Consider the following 26,534-nt stretch of genomic DNA (forward strand, 5'->3'; position numbering starts at 1 on the left):
TTGACTTCCAATCCAACACAGTATATCAAAGAGTGATCCTGGTCGCTAAACAATTTTGATCCCTCTCCGTCCTTCCACAGCGTTATATCCCACACCACGGAGATTCCAACTGCCCTCAACTTCACTCTGGGTGTTCCCACCCTTGTCCGTCGCTTTGCTCCAGATACTCACATCCTCAGCGGGGTCACACTTGATGAGCACTTCCCAAAGCACCCAGCTAAATTTCCCTCGCGACTTTCCCTTATTGGCAGGATGTGTCGTGTTTTCATCTCCGTCATCGTGGATGGTGGCGTCATGCCATGTCCGACCCCGGTCGATACTGACTTGCACTTTGACCACGGGCCCATCCTTGCCCTTTGGGATGGCGTATCCTGCAATTCTGATCTTGCCGTCAGCGTCCCTCCTACGGATCTCGGCGCCATCGGACCCAGGCACTGCAACAACGGAATTGATATCGTTATCGAGCATACTTGGAACAACGCCCTCTTTCCACAGGCCTAGCTCCTCGGCTTTCTCTGGCGATGTTGCTTCGGGAGGCAACACTTTGTAGTCGTGCTGCTGGTAGTGGTTCGGGGATTCGCGTGGCGACACGACGATGGTGTCGAGCCATTTGACCGAGCGGGCACCTACGATGCCAGGCGTGACGGCACGGACTGGGCCTCCTTGGCGGTCGGGCAAAGGTTCTCCGTTCATCTATGCATGTTAGTTTAGCTTTCCTATTTCCAAGCCAGGGAGCCACTGCAGGCAATTGCATTTCTCGGGAAGCCAAGCACATGAACAGTACTTGTACAACGTGAGCAAACAAGGCTGCATCTGCCCAATGGCCAACGAAGTCCCAAGCAAGTGGAAATGCAAACCGGCTGATCATACCTTGAGTGCCAGCACAACCTCCCTCTCAGGATCCATAGCCACCGCCAATGGAATGCTGCCACCGTACCAATCGTCCTCTTGGACTTTGGTGGCATTACACTCCAGTTGGACATGAAGTCCCTCGTAGTCGTCCCCACTGGCATCACTCTGCTCGACGAGTCCAGCTCGAAGGAGTACATCGCGTAGTAATGGCCCCGTCCATTCAGCATTCATAACAGCACCGTCGCCCCAATCAATGCCACTGACTTCCTTCAGGCGACTCCGCATCTCGTGGCGACGGTTTCCTGCACATTGCAGCGCACACGTCACAGTGTGTTGGGGAAACTGTCTTCGAAGGTCGTCCACGGAGAGGACAAGATAAAAGGGCTTTGGCACCACTGAGCTGTGGTGGATTTCGTCCGACTTTACCGTCAAGCGGTGGGTAGATGGGTCGATGTGTTGGATAGGACCATGGTTTCGATCATACGCTTGAGGTTGACCAGTATCGTGGGTGCGGGAAGGAGTCAGGAAACTGATGTATACTTGGTCACAAATGTGTCTCACCCTACATGTAAGGTGCGCGCGCAGCATACAAATTGAAAGAAACACCGGGTCCGCTGAGCGTCCGATTTACACCTACCTCTGAACAAGTCTTTCAGACTCAGGCTCCCGGTTGATAGGATCTTGAACCGTGCCATCTCCCTCTGCAGCCATGTCTGACTTTTGCCGGGTATGTTGTGGTTCCAAACTTAAATTTCCCAGAAAATAGTATCACGATACTGTAGAGATACACACCCCGAATGGACCCGTTCTCCGCGACTGTATTAATGATCTCTGTAATCTGGAAAAGCCAGGAACTGCTATGCAGAATAATATGTTGATTTGAACATCATCGATTACCGGGTACCTTATGATGGCTCCGTCGGCTCACGACTTGCTTGACGTCAGAGCCAGCCTCTGCACACCAATCAATGTTGTACCAATGTCAAGTATCCAACTGGTCACAGGAATCGATATCGAGTAATCGGGTGACAGGCAAAACGCATTATGTCCACTGACCATGGTTCGTTCTGCACCAACTACAACAAGCAATCAAGTCATTTTACACACCGCCAAAGCCATGTGATAGCAAGGTCCTGGGCCACGCTCATCCGGGGACTTCCCCCCTCATAATCCAACTTGATAGGTCTCTCTAGGTATACCAATCCTTCCCGTCATAGATACTTTATTTCTTCCCCTTCTTTCCCTTCTTGGCCTTGGTCTGAGGTTCGTCGTTGGTACCCAAAATCGCGTCAAAAGTGATGTTGGGGTTAAACACGGATGTAGGCCGGGAGGTTTGTCGCGGAGGCGGCTCTTCCAATGCCTCTAGTCCTAGGTTCACTGAGCTTCTGTCTCTGCTACTGTGTATGTCATTAGGAGAGTGAGGTCTCAAGAGCGGGGATGCCAACGGACTGGCGTAAGGGGATTGCTGTCGAGGGCTTCGATACCCGGTACGGGCGGCGGCCGGGCTTGGAAGCTGGAGACCGACAGTTTCTGCCGGGACCGGCCCCAAGGCGCCATCCACCGATGCCTGTGTCCATTTGGTGGCTTCTGTCCAGCAGTGACTGCGCCGGTATATGCCTTCCACACTGTGATCGATCAGGTCTGCCGGCAAGCTGACAACACCGCCACCACTGGCAACATTGTACCAAGCTCGTGACGTTGATTGATCCTCCCTCATCCATGGTCTGCCACCTCTGGGGCCGACGCACAAGAAATACTCCACTCCTTCAGTGTGCTTGAGGTCTCTTGCATCAACCACAGTCATGGGAAGTGCTTGCAATATCGCATACATGAATAACCACTGGCCACACCTGGCATCCACTATTTGTTCAAGCGTCTTGCCGCTTCCCAAGCGTCGTTCATAGGTGAAAAAGTCTTGAATCCATGGACTGGCGGCGATGGATTCGCGGTTGTAGGACCCCAATAAAACTTCATTGACTTCATTCTCTTTCAGTTTCCTGCTGTGTAATGCAGATTGATCAGAAACAACAACGTGGTCGCGATTGAAACTCTGTGAGAATTGAGGAATCAACGGCGTATCGAAAGGGATAGGTGGGACAACAGGAGGCGTGGCTCGGTCATATTCACTTTCCACTCGTCGTATCGCATGCTGGATGGTTTCGTTCTGATCATTAGTCTCGGCGTCGTCATCCATCGCAGGCATATCAGCAGTGCGTGTGGTAATGGCAGATCGGTCCACCAGAATATCGTACAAATCAGTAAAGTCTTTGTAAAGCTCCAGGAGAAGAAGGCGATTGAGTCCACTCTCCTCGAAGTTGTTTTTCTTTGAGGAGGCCTTTGGCGGCCACGCACCATATTTCCGGCGATAGTAGGACAGAGTAAAACGTCGAAAGTCCAAAAACCCAGCTTTCCACTCCTTGAATCGGACCAATTTGGCCTCCGTCGAAGTCTGCGAGTTCGCAATGCCCGCAAACATGGAAGGAAATTCAAAATCCTCCAATTTGGCCCTGACCGCTAGCAATCTTTGCTCCATATCGAGATGGGAGCGTTCCAAGCGGTTCACTGTGATGCCCGACATTTTGGCATATTTTGGGCTGTTGATAGACTTGATGTCCGTCAATCGACCCACGGCATGTGAAAACCCTTCGTTGTAGAGGGGCCATGACCTCAGTTGCTCACCGAGAACGATCGCTTCAATGGTCTTTTCTCGGCTCGAGCGCACGTCCGCCAATCTCAACTCCTCACAATACCGGGCGAAACTGTTGGACGGTACTTCCCCGAACGTTGAACCGTCGGAGTTGCTGAAGCAGAACCGTTTCAGGATGGTGCTGATTCCCAGAAAAATTGCATAGAGGGTAACCAGTCTGGGAGTGGCGACCAGCGCACCCCCGGCGAGAAAGGCAAAGAAATTGCGATATAGTACCACAAGCTCGAGATCATCACCCTGAGGCTCGGCTTCCCGGGCCAGCATGTTTCCTTCGAACCCCAAAGGTAAATACAGATGCTTCTCTTCTCTCAGGGTAATCAGGTTGGGAATCGAGAAGTTGGGCGCGGGTCGGTACGTCGAGCTCGCTTGAGAATGCTGAGAAGGCGGTCGTCCTGGCCGAGGATTGAGTGCCGTGTCAGAAAAGGCCGACTGGACGCGCATCAAGTCGCCGTCCTGGTCGGCGGGAGAAGTGGGAGACTGCATTCGAAGATTGACAAGGGTGCTCGAATCGGCCAATAGTGCAGAGTCGATCCTGAAACACGGGCCGCGCTGTGACTCTGGAGGGTAGAGGTAGATCAGAGTGTCTCCACGCTCGTTCCAAAGTTCAGGCACCTGACGACGGATCAGTAAGAATGCAGCGAATATCATGATGCTGGAATACCTTGTCTCCTCGGAGCAATGGACCCAGATCATATGGGACATGCTCTCGGAGCCCGGCAATCCACGCCTTATGTGGACCTTGGCCGTCATCTCCCTTGTGTCTGTCATGCCGTGTAGGTATCCAGCTCTTTTTCTTGGATAACTTGGCAGACGACGGGGTTGTAGGTCGAGCAGGAGAAGCAGTCGTGCTCGAGGGTATCAACAACGTAGGCGTTTGAGGCCGACTTCGGCTGCCTTCATAACTGTGAGCACTGCTGGTCCGACTGCCAGGTCTGCTTTCAGATCCACTGCGGTGACTGCTCGGGGGACGAACAAATCCTGGCTCGGACAGCAAAGGAGGAGGCGCAAGACTTGAAGCTCCCGCGGTGAGATCGATAGTCGACGAGGTAACGCGGTGTTTGCTCAACTTATGACTAGTCGTCGCCGCGACGTAAGTAGGAGACTGAGCGTGGTGAATGGAGTCCGGCTCGACAACCTCAGAATGCTGTTTATCGTCCCGCGACAGCGAGAACAACGAGGAGAGTCTCTTTGCCATTGCTGTCTCTGTTCTCGGAAAATGGGAACTCTTCCAGATGAGGCTGTTTATGTCCACCAACATCCAAGGTGAGTAAGGTCAGCTATTCATAGCGAGAGGTCACACAAGGCGCTGTCTGCGATGCGGTCGCTAAGCCCACAATATGGTGCCGTAGTGTCACCATGAGCATGCAAGGAGAAATGGCCGAAAACCAAAAGCGAAGAAAACAATAGGGTCACGGGAGGAATTCGAGCAGTACGGCCAGTTCAGACTGGACACGAGTGCCAGCCTTGGGGTGAAAAAGATCTGTTGCAGTCGGCAGAACACTGGTAGATGACACGATGAGATCGGAAAACTCGAAGCAGGCAAATAGTGAATGCAGGATGATGAAGCCCTCCAGGATCCTGGTCCCTTACTAGTAGATCCAGCATAACTTGAGTTGTCCATGATGGGCCTTTGCCGATTCAAGGGCCGCGTGGAATCCCACTGCAGGCGAGGCGCAGGCCAGGATCCGATGCAATGGGCGCAGGCAACGACGCAGGGATAAACAATCTCAAGTTCCGGTTGGGAATTTACAGACGACGTTTGAGTACCGGCATCACAGACACCGGCACCGGCACCGGCACCACTGCCAGTTGTTATTCTGGGGCCCCTTAGGCTTACTGTATGAGGCGCGGATGCGCTACGTCTGCTCTCCACCACGCCGCGGCTTTCAGGCGTGTGGCTGCGGCCCCTCGGGCGTTGGAGCCCCAAACTTCCAGCCCGAGGCACCCACTCCATCCACTCGCCGTCCCTGGCACTGGCGTGGGCGTTTTCTTTGTTAGAGTCCAAGCACTGGCAGTGGTCCACTGCATCCGCCGGACTCCCACATCCTACTAGTAGCCTCCCTAGCCCGCCACTTATCTTCCTGGCCTCAGGGACCATTGACGCGAATCTCAATCTTACCGAAACCTTCTGCGGGACGGATGGAGGCGGCTTTTGACAGGAAAACGTGGCTACGAGGTAAGTAAGCTCTTACTACAGCACCGCAGCACTTCGACACAAGCAATCAAGTTGGGGCTCACTTTGTGCTCACAAAACTGCATGATCCATCGGACGTGAATGCGGCTACGCCAGCCACATCCAAACTGGTGGTTCTTGCCGCCGTCCCCTCGACATTTGCGAAGTTTCAGATCGATCACAAGTATGACGATTCGGGTTGCCCCCCGACCTGCCGCAGATGCTTCTGGCGGCAGTGCTGTCCACGTCAAGCCTAGACCGATAGATCTCTTCAAGGGTTGGCCCAATCCGGCCCTTCTTCCTCCTCAACAGCTCAAAGATGCTTCCGAGGTGATCCTGTCGAACCCCCACAATACGGATGTATTGTTCTACGGACCTGATCAGGGCTATGGTCCGTTGCGGGAGGAAATAGCTAAGTGGTTGAATGATTTCTACCATCCCGGCGAAGCAATCTCCAGCGGCAGAATATGTATCACCGGAGGCGCCAGTCAGAATCTGGCATGTATCTTGCAGACATTTACTGATCCCATCTACACCCGCAATATCTGGATGGTGGCGCCGACCTACTATTTGGCATGTAGGATATTTGCCGACTCGGGCTTTGACAATCGCATGAAGGCAGTGCCCGAAGACGAAGAAGGAATTGACCTCGGGTATCTCGAACGCGGTCTGCGCGACAGCGAGAAGCGAGCGCTGGCAGAAGACAACACCACGCCGAGGATCAAAACCCCGAAGCCATGGAGGAAGATTTACAAACATATTGTCTACGCCGTGCCGACCTTCGCCAACCCATCGGGCCGCATCATGAGTTTGAGTCACCGACGGGAACTGGTGCGACTGGCTAGAAAATACGACGCCTTGATCGTGACAGACGACGTCTATGACATGCTGCAATGGCCCTCTGATCCTAAGGCCGGCCCTCGGAGGATGGACCGGGCCGTAATGCCTCGAATAGTCGACATCGACCTAGAACTAGACGGAGGCCCGAAGGATGAGTACGGAAATGCTGTCAGTAATGGCAGCTTCAGCAAGATTGTGTCTCCCGGCTGTCGGACCGGATGGGCAGAGGGGACCGAGGCGTTGACCTATGGTATCTCACAGACAGGGTCGACTCGATCTGGAGGTGCTCCGTCACATCTGGTTGCGTCCTTCATCTACCAGTTGTTGGTCAGCGGGACCTTGCAGAAACACATATTGGAAGAACTGCAGCCTGCCTATGGCCAACGGTACCATCGCATGATGAGGGCCATTGAACGGCATTTGTTGCCGCTTGGTCTGACGATGCCTCAGCCGGATAGGGATGTGGCAGGCGGATATTTCGTCTGGCTGACCCTGCCGCAATCTCTCAATTCCACCAAGATATACAAACGGGCGCTGGCCGAAGAAAGCTTGACCATTATCGCAGGCCCCAAGTTTAAGGTGGTCGGGGATGAAGACAATGTGGCCACCCAATTTGAGAGCGAATTGCGCCTGTGCTATGCTTGGGATGACGTGGATGTGCTCGAAGAGGGTGTTGTGCGGCTGGCACGTGTGATAGAAAGGGAAATGACCGAATCAGCTGAGAGATGAACAGGCACAAGTGACAGAAGTTCTCTTCGCCGTAACCTGCTGTGCCTTGCAACTGACTCGCTCCCATGCACGAGGACTGCGCTGGCACAACACACAGCCAATCTGTAGCGGTAGAACGGGTTTGTTGGCCGATGTCACCCAGAAGAACAGCCCTGGCCAACCTTGAGAGGTGAATCGGCCATCGAGGTCAATCTCGGTGTTTGGGTTTGTCAAACAGACCAAGTTTCGGAGTGTTTCACTGTGCGCAAAGCGAACCAATCAAAGATGCGGCACAGGCCAAAGTAGCTGCATCTTGAACCTCATCATTCTTTCTTTCCACCTTGTTTTTCGCGTTGCCTCCTTGCTACGTCCAACCTCGATAGAGAAGTAGTGGAGTGCTCGAATCCGTTTGGATTAAGGAGCCTTTGGGCCATGTGGCTATTCGAATCGGAAGCGAGAATGAGATGGGCGAAGCTTGTGCCTGAAGCTTGGCCGTGGCTGTTTCGGATGGGGCGGTCGGGGCGTGCAAAGAAGCCTGGTCGACTGGCCATCGAGATAGACCATGACGGCGGTGTTGTTCTTCTCCTTTGGCGGAGAACAGACGATTAAGGATCGATTGAATGAAGGACCAACCCAAGATGGAGAGAGCGCCAAAAGCGAATGCGGTGTAAGTGAATTGAGTGTAAGACAACCGCTTTCGTTGGTCACCACTGCGCAACATTGTCTTGATCCTCATCTCCCCAGCATTAATCTTCTCTTCTTTCTCTCTGCGTGATTTTGACTCTCTCGTGCACTCCGTTGAAATAAAATACGTTCGCTTCAAAGGCGCCAGGGTGCAGCCCAACTTTTTGTCGTTCGTTGTGAGGATATCCTCGTGCGGTGTTGGCGGTCACTGCGTGATCTGGATACAATCCGCGGCGCCCTTCTTCTGTGTGTGATTGTTCTCGACTGCACCTGCGCTTGTCGCATGACCTCTATTCATTTCAACTTCTTCTATTGTCACTTGCACACTCAGGCTGCATTTGCAGACTCAGTCGACGCTTCTGCCAACGGCCGACTGTTGTCGCCGTATTACTAGTATCTCCTCAATTTCCTCACTGCAGGCAGTATCAGCTGGTTGCGACTGCCACACGCGCGCACCGATCTATCACCAACCTTTCGGTCTACAAACTCTCTCTCATTCTACCTTTCTGAACTTCTCTTCTCCCCAAAGCAGGACTTACTGCCCTTGTCACCACTGTTTGTCCGGTGCTGGTCACCCCAAATATTAGGCCTGCGATCTGCCGCGACCGCTTGTACTCATACAGCTTTCCAACTTATCGCAACACAGCGAACATGATTCTCCAGAAGCAATCCGTCGCAATGTTGTCTTTCTCCCTTCTCCTTCTCTCGTGGCTAGCCAGTGCAGCTCCAAGTCCTTACGCTTTGGCAAAACCACGTCAAGCAACCTCCTCCTACTGGGTCTCTCAGATTCAACGCCAAGGTACTGTGGCCTTCGGGTCAGATTCAAGCTACAAGATCTTCCGGAATGTCAAAGACTATGGTGCCGTTGGTGAGTGCCACGACAGATACATGCAAAGCTTGACAATGCTGACTTGCCAAGGTGACGGTGTAACTGATGATACCAACGCCATCAACAAAGCGATCTCTGATGGAGGCAGATGCGGACAAGGCTGCGACAGTTCGACCACCACCCCAGCCATCGTCTACTTCCCCCCTGGCACATACGCTGTGTCAGCCCCCATCATCCAATACTACTACACACAACTCATCGGTGATGCTATCAGTATTCCGACCATCATGGCACTGCCGAGCTTCGAAGGCCTTGCAGTTATTGATACTGATCCGTACATCCCTGGCGGAAATGGTGCTCAGTGGTACACAAACCAGAACAACTTCTATCGTCAGATCCGAAACTTTGTGATTGACATTACCCATATGCCGGATAACCAAGGCGCAGGAATACACTGGCAAGTGGCGCAGGCGACCAGCTTGCAAAACATTGTCTTCAATATGTGTGCCAAAAGCCCCACCAACAAGCAACAGGGAATCTTCATGGACAACGGTTCGGGAGGCTTTATGAGCGACCTCATCTTCAACGGTGGCAACTACGGTGCATTCCTGGGCAATCAACAATTCACGAGCCGAAATTTGACCTTCAACGGTTGCAATACTGCCGTTTTCATGAACTGGAATTGGTTGTGGACGTTCAAGTCTCTGTCCATCAACGACTGTGACATCGGCATCGACATGTCTAACCTGGCTGACGGTACCAATCAAACCGTGGGCTCCATCGTTGTCCTCGACAGCGCCATGAGGAATACCGGCATCGGGATCAAGACGTCGTACAATCAAACGAGCGAGCCGAAAACAGGTGGCACGTTAGCTCTCCAGAATGTGGATTTCACCGGCACCACAGTCGCAATCGCTGGTGCAAACGGTGTGGACCAGATTCTCGCCGGCTCCAGTATTGTCCAAGCATGGGGCCAAGGCGACGCCTACCGCCCGGGGACTCAGGCCCAACGAGTCAAACGAGCGCCTCAGGGTTATATTAGCTCCTCGACCTCCGATGATTGCACGACGACCACAACGACAACCACTGTGACGGCGTCCCCCGTTCCCGCGACCATCAGTCTTTCCGTAACCACCACCACCGTGACTGTCTCTGCATTGCCCTCATCGGGAACAGTCTCTGCCGCATCCAATTCTGGTGCAGTTGGGAACTACAGCTCACCAACTTTCAGCACGAAAGTATGCACCGCATCATCAGTTGCCCTACAATCGGCCCGAGTCCAGCAACAACTGACCGCCCCTTCGTTGCCTCCATCTCTGCTCAATGGAAACGCCGTATTCGAGCGGTCGAAGCCACAGTACGAAAATGTACCTGTTTCGTCGTTTGTCAGCGTCAAGTCTGCTGGGGCTAAAGGGGATGGGGTCACGGACGATACTGCTGCAATTCAGAGCATCTTCGACAAAGCAACGCCGGACCAGATCATCTACTTCGACCATGGCGCCTATGTCGTCACAAACACAGTGCTTGTGCCAAAGAATATCAGAATCACAGGAGAAATCTGGCCGTTGATCATGGCCAAGGGTAGTGCGTTCACAGACCTAAACCATCCAAAGCCGGTGTTTCAAGTTGGATCACCAGGTGACACCGGTGCAGTCGAAATCACGGACCTTATATTTGAGACAATGGGCGCACTTCCGGGTGCGATCATGATGGAATGGAACGTGGGGGAGACATCTCAAGGCTCGTGCGGGATGTGGGATGTACACTTCCGTATTGGTGGAACCGCCGGCACTTTGTTGCAGGATGACACATGCCAGGCAAACGTCACGGGATCTTTTCAATTCAAGCCCCAATGTGCCGGTTCATTCCTCATGATGCACATCACACAGCAGGCGGCGGCATACCTCGAGAACTGTTGGTTTTGGGTGGCTGACCATGAGCTCGACCGAGCCTCGCATAACCAGACCGATATCTTCAATGGCCGAGGTCTCCTGGTTGAGAGTCAAGGTCCGGTTTGGTTGTGGGGCACGTCCTCGGAGCACAGCCAGCTGTACAATTACCAGTTCTCCAACGCTAAAGATATATTCATGGGAGCCATCCAGACCGAGACCGCCTACATGCAGGCCTCACCGGATGCCTTGAATGGAGGATTCCCACCAAGTCCTGCGTTCACCGATCCAACTTTTGCGGATTGCACCACTGAATCCTGCAAGAAGACCTGGGGATTGCGCATTGTGAACTCCGACAATGTGTATATGTACGGCGCTGGTCTGTACAGTTTCTTCGACAGCTATATTCAGACCTGTCTGGATACCGAATCCTGCCAGGAGAACATGGTTGACATCCAGTGCTCGAACAACGTGAGCTTGTTCGGCCTCACCACCAAAGCGTCGGTCAACATGGTCAACGTCGATGGCAAACCCGCGGCTGTCGGTCAAGACCACATCAACGGGTTCGGACAAACACTGGTACTGTTCGAAACATAAAGGCCAGTGGGAGAACAGGCACGAAGGAGGGAGGATGTCGACCCTTTCCAAAATGAGTAATGATCTCTTGGGTCATATGCATGGAATCCAATCAAGCAGGGACTGGCGCCATCAGGATTAAGCGGTCATTTGGGCTATGACAAACATGATTTTCAGGATTGGCTTCAATTCAACACTGGTTGGTTGAAATTCCATGTCCATAGTGATACCCACACAGGTTTTAGGATTGCGCGGTCTTAGTGCTGCGCTTAAACGTTGAAACATTTAGTAGGGAGCTGAATAACAAATCAAGCATGGTTTGGCAACTGTTTTACAAGAAATCCACTTCAGATCACAGACATTGCGTACCATTAAGGCAGGATGTAGAGACCTAGCTTAGGTACCTTGCATCTTTAGGGGTGTCGCAGTCAGAAGCACAGACTCCCACTGTCGCTGCCAGTGCAGTGGGAGTGGAGGTCGGTCAGCGCCAGGGATTCGGAGCCTTACCGGATGGAAAATAATCCGCGCCGGGCCCCCAAGGCTGGGGAAATAAGCCTAGGCCGTATTTAGCTAGGTAACTTATAGTGCAGCCAATCGCAAGCGGCGGGATGGACTGGTGGACAATTTGAACGTCGAAGCGGGATGCGCGTTGAACCGCAGTTCGTATTTGGAGATTCATCATCCAGCCTGCGCTCAGTTCCAAAAAGGTCTCATACAAGCCGTCCTCAGACTTGAAGTTTGTATCACCATCACTACTGACAGCTCTCTCTTGCTGTTCAGACTTGACTCACTCGCTCCAAGCTAATCCTCTGCTCTTAAAAGGCCACTTCTTTCCTCTCCACATCCTTACCATTCCATCACTTCGCCGACCGTTCCTCTTCCAAATGGGAGTTCACCCAAAAGTCAGACCCAATCATGACCCTCAGACATCCTGAACGCCTTGGTCCAGAGGGTGAATATGATGACACTTCCTCAAGTACCGGAGGGGATGCCTGGCCTGGAAATCAACATGATGCGCACGAATTAGCCCCAATGCCTGCTGGGGATACTGCCTCACCTCAAAAGAAGTTGGGTTGTGATGAATCCCCAGTTCTCCACCCGTATGCCACAGATTTCGGACCCAAAACCCTGATACAATACTTGGAATCAGAATGCGATCGGCAAGGCTCACTCTCGCTTATCGGTAAGGGTAAAGGAAAAGAGGTTGACAACACAATACCGGCTCAGCCTTACCAAGGAAATTACTCCTACGGACTGTACGGTGACGTGCATAGCTATGGAAACCAGGCAAGAAAAGGTCCCCATGGCTCTTATGCGGCGGATGCTTTTTACCATAGTGAGGCAGCCGGCAGACCTGCTACTGGTGCGAATCCAACTGCGCACTCTACTCGTCCAACCATGCAGCCGTTATTGACGCATGAACTGCTGAAGACGAGAACTCCTGTACTTGGCAACATAACAAATTCAGTACCGGGCTCTGACGACTCCAAGTCTGGTCCGTCATATGCCTCCACGGCAGGTAGACGCCGCTCACAACGCCTGGCTCAAAAGGAGGTTGCCTCCGAAGATCCTGGCCGTGATGAACCAACTATCGCCTCGACCTCAACGCCAACTGCACAAAATGCAACGAATCAACTGCCATGGGGAAATGCGCCTACATCCAACTGGGGTCCTGGTGACTTCTCTCGGTCATCTCGGACAACAAACTTCGAAGAGCACACTAAAACCAAGCGGCAGGCGGTGCGTGAGGGGGCCCTTGAAGCACCCTTTGTTCAAGAAGGCAATCCTGCACATCTACACAAGAAGACCCGCCGGGGCCAAGCTGCCGTGGTGACAGCGAGCCCTACTTTCCGCGTTGATTCTATTGCCGGCAGTTCGTTGCTTACCGCTGCAGACGCCGAAAGTCAGTCACTGAAGCTACCGGTTATCACGCTTGGACGTCGCTCTGTTCCAGATACTGCCTGCCAGTCTGACAGACCTGCTGGGAATATCGCGATAAGTCCTTCCGTCACCGCAGACTTGTCGACTTCCAAGATTCGCAAATCGCTCCACCATGTACGATCTGGACAAAATTATGGACTTCAGCCCCGGAAGCACTCCATACCTACCTTCAACTATGGAGCGATTGTCCCAGAACACATTCCATGGAGTGAGAAGGAAAATTTTGTAAATGCCATGGAAGGCGTCAGCCTTGAGCCTGAAACACACTCACAGTCAGAAACTGTGAATGAGGCTGAAGCAGCTAATGACTTTTCCTCTCCTGCTCCTTCAAAATATCCGCGGATGTGGGCCGCTTCCCGGCCAAAGGACATAAAGTCTTGCGGCTCTAGGTTTTCAATAGCAAGAGTCCCTGTTGAGCCAGGGGCAGCCATCCCCACCCTTTTGGAAGACTTCAATCCAGACCTGTGGATGGGTATCGCCAGGTATCTCTCCACTCAGGATGTGAAGCGCCTACGTCTTGTCAACCGGAGCTTTGCGCGCAGCCTCGAACCCATTGTTTTTCGCAATGTCGTCATCAACTTCGGGAAAACATTCTTTGACGTGAATGACGGGAACTCCGACAGTGAGGGCGTGTGGACCCCGACCAATTCTATATTTCAGAAATATGGATCTAAGATCAATCAGTTTGGTGTCTCCTTCGAGTACGACGTGCATGGCCTGTGCCAAGCGAAATCCAAGGTAATCGCAAAGGAGCAAACTGCATGGTTCGGGACGTTCACCTGGCCCATGGAGCAGTATCCACGCTTTCCCGCATTGCAAGCCGTCGAAGACCTCGTGGATCACAATCGCCCCCTGCTGAAAGAAGCTTTGAAACACGTGACGAAGGCGTCAGAACTTGGGCTGTGCATTGATAGTGGACATGGATGGCTTGAGGGGCCCGACATCTCGGATCTCGCTTTGTTCAACAGACGTGTAGCAAACGGCAGCAAGGTTTTTGGAAAGACATTCCCGACTGAGGACAGTTGGACCGCCTTTGCTCGCAACGAGTACTTCCGATGGGCCCAGCAAAACACCATCAACGAGACCGTTAAGCACATTCTTGGGGACGAACGCCCAGAGCGAGCCATAGCTCTCCATGAGTTGCGATTTTTGGAGAGCGTTGAGATACGTGACATCGACAGCTTCAAATCACAAGCACAGCAGCCTGACTACGAGCCGGAAGTCCACGTAGGTGGCGGCATGCCAGGTTTGCCAAATCTTCCGCTACCACCCCCGGCGCTGGCCAACTGGGCGCCAGTAGATGCCGCAACTGCACGCCGCATCCGTCGTGCTTCAGCTCGTCGTCGATCACCTCCACGAAGACACCTACAATGGCCTCTGATTTTCAGTGGACACAACATTGCAGCTGAAGTGGGCGGTCATTGCACCTTTGTGCAGGAAAAGACCGCACACCCGGCAAACTCGCCACTTCGCCCTGGTCGACTCACCGAAGCTCAAGCACAGTGGTTGATGGAGACCGTTTGGGCACAACGAGCTTTTTTGTCGGCTTACACCACTGCTATCATCACCAACAAGCAGAACTTTAAGTCTATTCATAGTGTTCGGATCTCCAAGCTTTCATCCGGCTTGCTCCCATCACTAGAACAGAATGAATTCTGGGACTCTCTGCCAGGCTTGAAGCACCTCCAGATCCTCATCAGCCCCGATTGGCGCCAAGAGCATTGTATTGGAGACCGGTTCCATCAAGATAACATGCCCATCTCTCCTGCAAAGGCTGCCGTATCGTTTACCCAGTTCCTGCGGAAATATGTGACCAAAATGGAACGTCTGCATAGTTTGACCATCGGCTATGTGGGTGGAGGGGAACACGCAGTTGGAATGTTTGCACGAAATCAGCATGTCCTACCGGCCCCCATCATCATCGATCCGGCAGCATGGCTTCACGGCGCGCCAGACGAAAAGGAACTTCCTGACATGACCAAGTTTGATCATATCCGCGATCTGAAGTTTGAGAACTGTTGGTTCAGTCCTTCGATGCTGGAAGGGTTCATGAAAAAGAGCAGGGACACCAGTCTCCACTCCTTGACCCTTGACTCTGTCAGCATGATTGCTTATCACGACGCCACGCTTGAACATCCTCTCACGACAGCAGGAGATAATCTGAGCTGTGAATACGGCCCATATAACTGGTACCGCGAGGAACTGCCCACCAGCGCCGCATGGTGTCGGGTTCTGGATCGCATCACGCCCGGCATGACTATAAAGGAACGCAAGGAGCAGTCCAAATTTCTGCACAGAAATAGCCCAGAGCCACCACCACCAACCCAACGACCCTTCCGCGGAAACGTGGAGAAAATCGTCCTAAACAGCTGCGGCTACGTCAAGATTTCGGTTCCAAATGTCCTCACACGTGCGTACAAGCAGAACGCCGCGGTTATTCATTCTCATACGCCCAAAGATGGTGGGATCTTGGCTCGTATGGAGCGATTCAACGCGCAAACCAATCCTCCACTTGCGACTGAAGTCCAAGTACCTGGAATGCCACCACCACCACCGCCACCGCCACCACCACAGGCAGCAGCTACAGTGGCAGTGGTCCGTCCTCGTCGTCGGCGCCGTGGGTCCCACTCTGACAACGCAGCTGCCAACCGGATCATGATGAGCGGCAGCGAATATCCTTGGCTAGGCATATTGACTCAATGCGTCCATCCCATCGAAATGCGAGTTTTGGAAAGAGGCTGGCGCATGACATTCGGCTGGCCCGACAATCTGGAGCGTTGGGCTGCCGTCGAGGACGGCTTCTTCGAAGGCGGCACTGGCCGTTTCAGCGGCATCGTTGAGCGGGATTGGGTTCAACCCGACGATGATCTGTTTTGACGCACTACCGTTCGATGATATTGTGTTGGGAAGCGAACCATGGTCCATGTCAAACCTGACTTCTGCTTCGCGAGAAGCGCTTCTCAGAGTCATACTCGCGTAACTTCAGGAAATGGAAATACCAGTCGTGATGCGTTTGGTCTTGCTTCTGACTTAGTTGCGAGCTGCAAGAAGGAGCGGGAGCGGGGGTTGGAAGCGATATGTGTTGGAGTCTCCACCTTGGCTTTTTTTTTTCTTTTTGTTTCATGTTGGGTTCTGCAGTGGTCCATTTTGCTTTTCTTTTTTTGCTGTTTCCCAAGGCAGGCGAGCAGACAAAGAGACAGACAGAGACACGAGAACACGGATAGAAGATACCCCATCCTATGGCCATAGTGGCCTAGGAGCAATGAAAAGTTGATTGGTTTTTATCTTGAAAAAAAGGACCAACTTCCAGGTTGTTTGTCTTTCAATCTCCAACACGCGTTTCTCACGACAAAGTAGTAGTTGAAGTTGAAGTTGACCAGTCTCATTGGATAGTAAGTAAGTGTCTCTCATACTTAATCTTGTCCCTCGCAAGTCTATGTAGGTCTATAATAGACCATCATGTAAGGGAGAATATCATCATTCATCAACTCGTTGGATATAGTATCCAGATGCCTTCAGTACGCGACCTGGACTTAGGTTGTGCCCCAGTCTCAATCGTACTTCCAAGGTCCATAACCATCATGATGCAAATGAATGAAATGTTCAGCAGAGCCATGAATTAACTTTCTCTAGGTTTGATGGTATCCGAGGGGCTAGTGGACTCGAGATCTTACCTTGCATCTTGAAGTGACGGGCGATGACTCCGACCTCGCAGTCTTCCATTGTGTTGCCGTGCTTGACCTCTATGGGCAAAAAGACCTGGGCCAGATGTTCCCCAGCAGGTTTTCTGGAGGAACCCCGTCGCACACTGGCACTGTTGCTTCCGATTGCGGACAGAGGAACAAAATCATGGTTGACGGCAGAACGCCAAAGACGCAAGATCGATCCGCGTTGTGGCAGCTGCCCCTATCTGAAAGCATCACAGCGACATACTCGTGAATTCTCGTTCTGGAAGGAACGCCTCCTCATTGTGAAGGATGTCTTCGATGAGCATCAGCCGAAAGGCATCCGACAAATCTGGAGGGACAACCGCGATCCCGTCCAGTGGTGGACTTTCGGGGTTGCCATTATTGTATTCGCAGTGATGGTCGTCGTCTCATGTGTCGAAGGGGCGCTGCAAGTAGTATAAAGCTTACCATGTCTCATGATAGAGCGGACTCTGAGTTTCTCGTTGCAATATCCCGATGGAGGGCCACCAGGCTCTGGCAGATATGGGCTTTGAGGTTGAATTTCAGTTGCCTGTCAAGTCTAACGAGCTTTCCCAAACTCTTCATCATCGGCCCTTATAAAGGTCGGCTAGATTTGTGGAGCTTTTCGTGATCCGTCTTGATCCACTGACTGGCTCATCCGAGCTCAAAACGGCACTGCAATGTTTAACCAGCCGGGGTCGGATGGCACGAACCTGGTCCTGTGGTGGTGTGGTTGTACTGTTGGACCAGAAGAGAGCGGATTCATGACATGCAAGATTGCCGTGAGCCTCAAAATTCACCAGGTGACTCTGAGTTTTCGAGCAGTATTTGTGGATCTTGCCATAGATGGTCCTTGGGTTAACAAGTCATGGTCTCGGCGGTGCGTTTTGAGCATTACCTTGTCTTCTGAGTGATTGTAGGGCGCCATCAGGGTTACCTAAGGGCTAAGAGCGTAAAAGCAGAGGCCCGAGGGGCCTACTGAGCCCTGCGAGGCATCTGCTTATAGGTAGGTAGGCTGAAAACAGGTCGCAGCTGGGAGGCAGGCGCCCAGAATGGGACCTAAGTACATACCTAGGTACATAGGTACAGTTGTACAGCGTTGTAGTGAGATCAGTACATACTGTAGTAGTGGCTGGCCTCTCCGCTGACCCATCGCGGGCCCAGACCCCAGATGAGCAGCAGAGAGCCTCCCCTTAGCCCTCTCGGCCCCAGTCGACGAAGCCTCCTTAGCCGTTATTCTCACAGCGGGACAGACAGCAGCACTGGCCACAGAACTTGTCCCAGCCAATGCGCAATGACGCAGTTGCAATATACAATATTGTTATCCAGGCTTCGAGCTGAAAGATCACAGACCTCCCAGACCTTTACTCAGTCGATGGTCCCAAGCACGGGCTACCTGGATCCTCGATTCAACAAAGTCTGCGTTGCCATCATCCTACTTCCTACTAATCGACGTCCTACCACCAACAGTTTTATAAGGCACAAACAGTGGTGATGTCCAATTCGCGGCCTCCGTTTACATTCCAAGGCTCGATGCTATCCTGCTGTGTCTACAAGCCACGACAAGCAATCATACGAGCCTAGCCACGCGTGCAAACCTGATCTTCTCCTGCTCTCACTTACGAACAAGTATTTTGCACCTGTCCTGCGGTTCCGCCTGGTCGTCGATTTCCCCGTTTGTTTATCTCGGCCTGGCACCTCAAGCAGCTACCCGAGCCGATCCCGTCTATGTTTGAGCTGTGAGACAATTCAAGATCAAACCAATACAAGGCGGGCACCCGTCCCAAGAACAAAGAGTCTGTGCAACAGGCCGACCATAACAAAGGAAGCGGGCCGTACACAATAGCAGGGTGCCTGGTGGAGGCCAACATAGCACACCTATAATCCTCATGAAAGAGCAAGATGCTTTACGCGACGCTCTGCCTGAGCTTCGCGTCCATGGGAAAGAGCAGGGTGCTTCTTTTCAGGTGATTGTGCTGGTAAGTCATCCACGAGAAGCGGTCAGTCGCCGTGGCTAGTTGGAGTCTGGTTGGCCATCTTGCGAATGGCGGCGAACTCTACCCATGGTCCCTTGATAGTTTGTGGCGAGGCTGCTGAGGCAATCCTCGTCGAGCTCCCGCAAGATGTAGCGCTGATCACATCACCAGGGATCTTCAGGCGGGCCCCGCGAAGACAATGTTACTGGCATGCTGGTAAGAACGCCGCAGGCGGGATGGCGCAAGAGTTCGATGATAGCGGTCGACGCGGGAGCACATCTGGCCAGCATTATTCGCATCCTGCAACGTGAAATGCCGTGCACGTCTGAGACCATACCACCAAAAGACTACTCCCGGGTGCTGGAAACCGGTCCCTTTGCCGGCGTCAAGTTCCCCAACATCTCGGCCAAAGCGAATGCGCTCTACATTTTCCGCGAACTCCTACATGCCTTTCTCATCACACATCCACACCTGGACCACCTGTCGGCAATGGCCATAAACACCCCTGCCCTGGAATATGGCCGAGAGGCAAAGGCGATTGTGGCTTTGCCATCCACCATCGAGGCGATCAAGAACCACATCTTTAATGACTGGCTCTGGCCGAATCTGTCGGACGAAGCAAATGGCGTCGGCTTTGTGACTTATCGACGACTAATCGAGGGGGGCAATCCGCGCTTGGGATTGGGCGAGTCGCGAGGCTATGTCAGTGTTTGCGATGGTCTAGCCACCAAATGCTGGAGCGTGAGCCATGGCAAATGTCAACGGCGAAGTCACAGCATCTCGCATCAACACAGTGATTCTTTCGGATGGGCCCAATCCGACTACAACTTCCCGTCTAGGAGACCGTCTCGTATGTCTGACGAGCATGGGTATTTTGCAGCGGTGGCACAACAACAGTCCCAGGGAGCCGGCGGATATGCAGGAGGGTCGACCCAGTTTACTATGCCGGCGGGGGCGATGACGCCCGGGCTTTCAGCGGCAGGACCAGCAGGCTCGACCTACATCGAGGGGAATTACATGTTTGAGCCGGTGGCCAGTTCGGCTTTTTTCATTCGCAATGACACCACGGGTCAAGAACTTTTGATCTTTGGGGATGTGGAACCCGACACGGTCAGCATGTCCCCGCGGAATTATATCATCTGGGAAGACGCGGCTGCCAAGATCGCGAAGGGGACTCTTGGAGCCATCTTCATTGAATGTTCCTACGACGATAGCGTTCGCGACGAAGACCTGTACGGCCATTTGTGTCCGCGGCATTTGATCGCCGAATTGAGGTTCCTTGCCAACTGTGTCATCAACCGACGCCGAAAATCGGGTTCGGATCAGAGTCAAGTATCGGCTGTTTCTGATCAAGCGACTGACGGCAATAACGATGGGGCATCGTTCGAACCGAGCTCGCCTCCGACATTGACCGCAACGACGACGACGGCAACAGCCAACAATATGAGCATGGGCATGAGCATGAAACAACCGCCAACGCCTTCGGAAATGAGACGGAAACGCAGACGAGCACTGAATGGCGACCAGCTGGCCACCACGCCCGAAATGGCACCCACGCATTTCGACAGCGTGCCTTCGCCTCAGGCACTGTCTAGTGGGTACGTTGGCCGAGGATCCGGACGCAAACGGTCAATTCACGAGCAGACGCGAGAGTCGAGTTCGGCCAGTTTCGCCTACCCACCCACTCCCGTCCGGGCGCGTTCAGTGCAATTCCAGAGCGAGTCTGCCTCTAGCCCAGTGCCAGGGCCGAGCACAGGCATGTCGGGACAACAACTTTATCCTCCTGTTGGCGGCGCGAATCCCCAGGGTCAGGCTCAAGCTCAGGCTCGAGAAAAGCTTCCACAACCCCTGAAAGGAGTTACTGTGCACATCATCCACGTCAAGGATACCCTGATGGACGGGCCTGAGCCGGGAGAGGTCATTGTAAGCCAGCTCCGTGCCCTGAGCGACGAGGCCGGCTTGGGCGCCGAGTTCAACGTGACGAGGTGTGGTGACAGTATTTGGGTTTGAGAGTTCTTTGCTTGCGTATCATAGCAACTAGTAGTTGGTGGTAGTCAGAGGGTTTTGCGTTCCGATGCGAACTAGGTTCATCCTGAATTACAACTACCGTAGTCAATCAGACCATCACTCACTCACTAACTCGCTCATCTTCGCCGGTATCTTTTCTAGTACGCAGGTCAGTAACTAGTGCTGTAGGTGTATATATATATATATATATATATATATATGCCTGACTAGGTGTATCCTGCATAGGTATGTTGACCATACCAACCCCAGGTGCTACTGTGGACGCTCGTGACCACCACCATCAGCACCTCTACCGTTCTTGTTTTCTCGGTCCCGTGGGCAAATTACACGGATGAGACCAAAGGACACAAAGTTCATATACGTATACACATACATACATATTCATAGGTAAGGTATGGACTCATATAGACTCGTACATACATACTGTACGCTGTCCGTACGTCCATACGTACATCCACTACGTTGATTACATACTTGCTTCCTTGCTTGCTTGCTTGCTAATTTCCTTGTTTTGTATGCATGAATTATGCATATATTCATCACTGTCACGGGGCCACAAAGCCAAAGCCAAAGCCAAAGCCTGAGGTAGTTTGTCATCAATCAAGCCTTATTGCTGGGTTCTTCCGCCCCAAGCCTGCCTATGACATCTTGAATCTTGGGAACCAGCTCCGGAATACGAAAAGGCTTGGAGACGACATCGTCGATGCCGCTCTTGAGTGTCATCTCGATCTGCTCGGCCCTGGCGTTGGCCGTGACGGCAACGACGGGGATATGACCGACCAAGTCTCCGGCGGCCTGCATCTCGCGCAATCTCCTCGCGCAGGTCTGCCCATCCATGACGGGCATTTCGAGATCCATGAGCACGACATCGATCTCGATGCCATCCCCGACATGGTCCCGATGATGCTTTGAGCGACAGATGTGTTCGATGGCTTCGCCGCCGTGGTTGGCGACATGCACCACACAGCCTACCTTGCGCAGTTGGGTCGCCAACACCTTTTGGTTGATGAGGTTGTCTTCCACGACCAACACATGAACAGGTGTAGAGAGGCTGATCTTGGTCGCGGGGCCTCGGGTTTGCGAGGTCGACGGCGGCGGACTTGGGATAGGTACAAACTTATGATGCGAGTTCAGTCTCGCCAAGGTTGCAGGCTGCTTGGGACCGTTCGCCACGCTGCCGCCGGAGCCGGAGCCATCTTCTCCGCCGTCACCGGTCGATCGTCGGGCTTTGACATAGAACGCGAACACGCTGCCTTTCCCGCTCTCCGATGCCACTCCAATCTCACCTCCTTGGAGCTCAACCAACTCCCGGGAGATAAATAGACCAAGTCCAGAGCCTCCGTAGGTGACATGGGTCCGCGGGCTGGCCTGCGAGAATCGTTGGAACAATTGTTTCTTTTCCAGGTCGTTGAGGCCCTGTCCCGTATCCTGAACGGCAAAATGGATATAGACCGGATCTCCTAGGCCCCACTCGGCTGAAGCAGTAACATCCTTTTCTTTCTTTGAGCGTGATGGTATATATGTCAACCGCCACTTGTCCTCCGTCGATGGCTTTTCTTCCGAAGCCGCAACATGCATTCGTATCACACGATTTTCTTGCATGGTCGTGAACTTGATAGCGTTCGTCATGAGATTGATCAGAACTTGGGACAGCCGGTGCGGATCCAGCCGCACCCAGTCCAGACCCAAGCTCTTGAAAGAAGGGTCAATGTTCAGCTCCACCTGGATGTCTGCCGTCTTCAATTCCGCCTCGAACATCTTCACCACTTTGCGCATGACGTTGATTGGCCTCGTATCCACCGGCGAAACTGCCATCATGGCCGAATCGAGCTTCGACAGGGTCAGGACATCGTCCACGATCCGTTTTTGGTGCTGCGCACAGAGTGTTATCGTCTGCGCAGAATCTACGGCCACGTCGAGAATTTCCTGCTGGGGCTTGCTCAAGTGGTCTGTTTCACGCATCTCCGATAGAGAGGCGGTGATTGAGTCGGCGCACTGTAGAATGGCAGACAGAGGATTGCGCATTTCATGGGACGTCGTGTCAATGTAGCGTTCTTGCTGTCGCTTGAGTTCGACCGCTTCTTGCATTCTGCGGGTCTGCAAATTCTCTGCAAATTTTTGCGAACTTATGTCCGTCATGGACCCGAATATCCGTTTGAGCTGCCCGTCGTCGTCCCGTTCCGGCGAGGCACTCGTCAGAACCCAGGTTGGCCCCGTATTTCCAAGTTTATCCCGCCATGGCGTCTTGAAGCGGAACTCTAAAGACATAGCACATCTCTTCTCGAAGATGGTGGTCCACATATTCCACACTTTGGGTTGATCTTCCTCGACGACATAGTTGATCCATTCCTCCCCGACCACCCGATCGCGGGGATACGAGGTGATATTATACCATGCGTCGTTGACAAAGCTGATTTTACCATCCACGTCACCAATGAAGATTCCCACCGGTGCCAGTTCAGCCATCCTCGTAAACTTGTTCTCGGCTTCGACTGCCTGCTGAGTCCTCGCCACCAGTTGGTTGTTCAGCTCGATCCGGTCTTGTGCGGCCAGCTGAGCGGCGCGTTCGCCTTTCCTAATCTCTTCTTCAAACAATACCACTGATGCAATTGTCGTGGCAAGCTGGCGACCAAGGAGCTGGATAAACAAGTCATAATCTTCATCATATGGCCTCCGTGGGTTTGTACCCATGACCAAAAAGCCCAACGTAGACTCTCCGGTCGTGGGATGGATGGGAGCAATGACCACAACCCGAGAAGGGTCTCCAAAACCTCTCCATTCAATCCCTTCGAGCAGATCAGCATCGAGTGAGCCGTCTTCCACCCGCAAAACGATTGGTCTATCAGTAGTCAAGGCCTGCCGAAACGAAGGAGCAAAGCCTCTGGTACCCGTCTTCATGTCTATGGTAGGGGGTGCTGCTTTATGACCTGCAGGTACGCCAATGCTGCCTTCTAGGTATGCCACTTTGTTCGAAGCCGCCCCACTCGATCCTGACGAGGCCGCGTCGTTGTCAGACAAATCCTCACTCAGAGAATAAATCAGAACCATGGGGGCGTCATATTCGTTATATTCGAGCCCTTCGAGGAGTAAACCCCAGAAACCCGAAACCTTGCGAGCTGCCGCTGTGCACTCGCCAATTTCCCGCAGGGTCAACATCCGTCTTTCAGCAATCTTGCGGCGCGTTTTCTCGAAGGCCGGATTGTATAGTCCAACCACGGCTCCATCAGCGCCAATGAGGGGAATGATGGACCAAGAAAAGTAAGTCTCTTCCAAAAAGCCATTGCGCATAATGAAAAGGCAGTCATCATCCTTCATAGTGGCTTGCGCCGTTTTGAAAGCATTGTCAAAAACTTCCTCCAAGGCATCCCAAATCTCCCACCATACATCGCGGTAACGGCTGCCCATCAACTTGGGATGTTTTTGACCTGCAAGTAGGACATAGGCCTCATTGTATATGGCAATGTGGTCCTCGCCCCAGTACATGGCTGAGGGGTGCGGACTGGCCATGATCAGATTACACATCCCGCGAAGGTCGGCAGACCAATTCTCAATGGGTCCAAGACTGGTGGAAGCCCAGTCGACTCCTCTAGCGAACTGTACATGGGCTGGGATGGATGGTGATAGAGGCAACCGCGTCCAATCGAAATAACCCTTTACCTGGTTAGGCTCAGTCATGTCGGCGTCCACATCGACCTTCATCCCCGCTGAAACGGCCTTTTGTCCTGGGGGAGGTGACCGGGTGCCGGATATTAGTTCGGCATAGGTCAAGTCTCCGCTCGCGACAGGGGAGGATGATTCGAAACTGGCTGGAGAAGCGCCTGGTAAGGCATCAGTCGTCAAGTTCTCCTTCGCGCGAGCAGGCTGCGTGTTTGACCTCGCGGGAATATCGAAATAGCTGGGCGAAGTGCCATCACCCGGGCCTGGTAGCGAAGACGAGGATGCGGAGCCCAGGCCTTTGTATTGTTGTAAGGAGGGTCGACCGCTGTGGGATGAGTCGCCGACAGCAGGAGGAGAAAACGGATGTTGCCGTCCTTGTATAACCCGTAGCCTTCTTCGTAGGAGAGTGCTCTGCCATAGCAAGCCGGCGAATGGGAAAGTCGAGACTATATCGGATTCTGCCAGTGGGTTGAGTACCCATGCTTTGAAGTCATTGAATGGCGTTCCCAGGTCGAGGAGCAGTGTAGGATCTTCAGACCTCCCTTGCACAAGATCGAAAAGGGCCTGGCGAGACCTCAAAGCGGTATTGGCGAATATTGAATTCAGGCCGCCCGACCGGGCATTGTTCTCGTCGCTGATGTCGACGACCAGCGTGGGCCGTTCATCGAGTTGCAGATACTCTGCGAGTCCCACCGAATGGAACGTTTGTGCACCAGAAGGCAATCTGGGCCTGGCATCATCGTCCTTATCACTCTGGCGGCTGATATGAGGCGAAGTTCTGATGGGGATTGAGTTCGCCACGCTTCCTCTTTCCGTCTCAGTCCTCCTAGAAGACGGCATGTTGTCCCCCTGAGTCAAGATACTTGCCGCCGCCCCCAGGAGAGACACTGGCTCTGCGGCCGGAAGCCCTGTCCCTGCGGGATGGGAAGAATGTGCGTTCAAGTCCCCCTCTTGCGCGTCATGCTCGCGACGATATTGTCCTCCAGGGCGCTTAACATTGGGACTGGAAGGGTCTGTAGGGGGCGATAGTTTGAAATGCTTGCTGGCGGACACTTCAATGGCAGGAGGACTGAATGTAGAGACCAGAGGGCGTTTCAATGGCGAGTGGAGGGTCTCGCCGGGCGGTTGGTCGGCTCGAAGAGCAGGACTGCGTGGATTCCTGGGAATGCTGGATGGGTCGGTCATCAAGAAGACGGAGCATTCTTCAATTCAACCACCTAAGCGATGTTTCGTTTTCGACGTTAAGTGGCGGGGGTTGCGCAACAGCCAGCAGGGGAGCAGGGCGAAGCAGCAGCGTAGCGTCCAGCGGCCGGGGTGGTGATTGCGAACAAGGACGAATTATAAGGACATACTGTACTGGCAGAAATGAACCCGCGAAGCGTTTGGTGCCCGCCTACTGGTAGTGAGAGTACTGCAGCCGTCCGATCAGATGCCAACAGAATATTCGGTCTGCATGCTGCTAGGAGGGAGCGCAGGTGGATGCTGGATATTGGATGAGGCGATCTTAAAAATATGGATGTACACGGTACAGGACTTGAACAGGTTTTCGACTGCGCGTAGATGCTGGCAGTTGGTACCGGCACTGGTGCTGCGTACCGCAGGTGGTGGGCTACGACAGAATGGGTGCGAGGCCAGACTTTCGGTGGAGTTTCTTAGGGAGACTGGGGCGACGCTTGACATGGATTCGGATGTTTTACTAGGATAATCAGCAGCCATCCGCCCTGAGCAGTAAGACATGTGCCTAAACTACCTCACCTAGGACTTAACAAGACCCGACACCTCGAGCAAAGTAAAGTACTATCAAGGCATAATTTATCCAGGACTTTTGCTCTAGAACATTGTTGTAAAATGAGAACCTCGACTGGGAGGTTCTCTCTCGGCCTCCTTCGACCCTCTCCAAGCATTGACCTAACCAACAGCGCCTAGAAGGAGACGTTGCAAAAGGCTAGGGCTTTGCTTGGGGTTCCCCAGACCTTGGCCTCCCC

General features: G+C 53.1%; 7 protein-coding genes across 7 annotated transcripts; 4 read left to right on the forward strand and 3 right to left on the reverse strand.

Annotated features, from left to right (window-relative positions):
- Window positions 1-45: 45 nt before the first annotated feature.
- Window positions 46-1,563, reverse strand: HMPREF1120_05227 (sulfite oxidase; the record flags this gene model as incomplete). Its single annotated transcript, XM_009159392.1, has 3 exons — window positions 46-693; window positions 871-1,381; window positions 1,490-1,563. 3 exons carry the CDS (start codon window positions 1,561-1,563, stop codon window positions 46-48), a joined length of 1,233 nt encoding a protein of 410 aa, XP_009157640.1.
- A 511-nt stretch (window positions 1,564-2,074) lies between these two features.
- On the reverse strand, window positions 2,075-4,817 carry HMPREF1120_05228 (uncharacterized protein; the record flags this gene model as incomplete). The annotated part of the gene is made up of 2 exons (XM_009159393.1): window positions 2,075-4,171; window positions 4,221-4,817. The coding sequence occupies 2 exons, from the start codon at window positions 4,815-4,817 to the stop codon at window positions 2,075-2,077; spliced, it is 2,694 nt and encodes an 897-aa protein (XP_009157641.1).
- A 1,101-nt stretch (window positions 4,818-5,918) lies between these two features.
- On the forward strand, window positions 5,919-7,301 carry HMPREF1120_05229 (valine-pyruvate aminotransferase; the record flags this gene model as incomplete). Its single annotated transcript, XM_009159394.1, has 1 exon — window positions 5,919-7,301. One exon carries the CDS (start codon window positions 5,919-5,921, stop codon window positions 7,299-7,301), a length of 1,383 nt encoding a protein of 460 aa, XP_009157642.1.
- A 1,314-nt stretch (window positions 7,302-8,615) lies between these two features.
- On the forward strand, window positions 8,616-11,279 carry HMPREF1120_05230 (glucan 1,3-beta-glucosidase; the record flags this gene model as incomplete). Its single annotated transcript, XM_009159395.1, has 2 exons — window positions 8,616-8,832; window positions 8,884-11,279. 2 exons carry the CDS (start codon window positions 8,616-8,618, stop codon window positions 11,277-11,279), a joined length of 2,613 nt encoding a protein of 870 aa, XP_009157643.1.
- Window positions 11,280-11,939: 660 nt separating this feature from the next.
- Window positions 11,940-16,691, forward strand: HMPREF1120_05231 (uncharacterized protein). The gene has a single exon (XM_009159396.1). It carries the CDS (start codon window positions 12,174-12,176, stop codon window positions 16,074-16,076), a length of 3,903 nt encoding a protein of 1,300 aa, XP_009157644.1. The 5' UTR covers window positions 11,940-12,173; the 3' UTR covers window positions 16,077-16,691.
- Window positions 16,692-18,020: 1,329 nt separating this feature from the next.
- Window positions 18,021-21,049, forward strand: HMPREF1120_05232 (3',5'-cyclic-nucleotide phosphodiesterase). Its single transcript, XM_009159397.1, has 2 exons — window positions 18,021-18,867; window positions 19,036-21,049. The coding sequence occupies exons 1-2, from the start codon at window positions 18,778-18,780 to the stop codon at window positions 20,872-20,874; spliced, it is 1,929 nt and encodes a 642-aa protein (XP_009157645.1). The 5' UTR covers window positions 18,021-18,777; the 3' UTR covers window positions 20,875-21,049.
- A 139-nt stretch (window positions 21,050-21,188) lies between these two features.
- On the reverse strand, window positions 21,189-26,531 carry HMPREF1120_05233 (sensory transduction histidine kinase). The gene has a single exon (XM_009159398.1). The coding sequence runs from the start codon at window positions 25,732-25,734 to the stop codon at window positions 21,493-21,495; it is 4,242 nt and encodes a 1,413-aa protein (XP_009157646.1). The 5' UTR covers window positions 25,735-26,531; the 3' UTR covers window positions 21,189-21,492.
- Window positions 26,532-26,534: the final 3 nt, after the last annotated feature.

The sequence above is a fragment of the Exophiala dermatitidis genome (genome assembly GCF_000230625.1).
Source record: "Exophiala dermatitidis NIH/UT8656 unplaced genomic scaffold supercont1.4, whole genome shotgun sequence".
Classification (NCBI taxonomy): Eukaryota; Fungi; Ascomycota; class Eurotiomycetes; order Chaetothyriales; family Herpotrichiellaceae; genus Exophiala; species Exophiala dermatitidis.

What these genes read in the sequence shown, in the direction of transcription:
- HMPREF1120_05232 (XM_009159397.1), top strand. Translation starts at nt 18,778, where the DNA reads ATGAAAGAGCAAGATGCTTTACGCGACGCTCTGCCTGAGCTTCGCGTC. An exon ending in CTTTTCAGGTGATTGTGCTG is followed by an intron (nt 18,868 to 19,035) that starts GTAAGTCATCCA and finishes TCACATCACCAG; the next exon opens with GGATCTTCAGGCGGGCCCCG.
- HMPREF1120_05233 (XM_009159398.1), bottom strand. Translation starts at nt 25,734, where the DNA reads ATGACCGACCCATCCAGCATTCCCAGGAATCCACGCAGTCCTGCTCTT.
- HMPREF1120_05231 (XM_009159396.1), top strand. Translation starts at nt 12,174, where the DNA reads ATGACCCTCAGACATCCTGAACGCCTTGGTCCAGAGGGTGAATATGAT.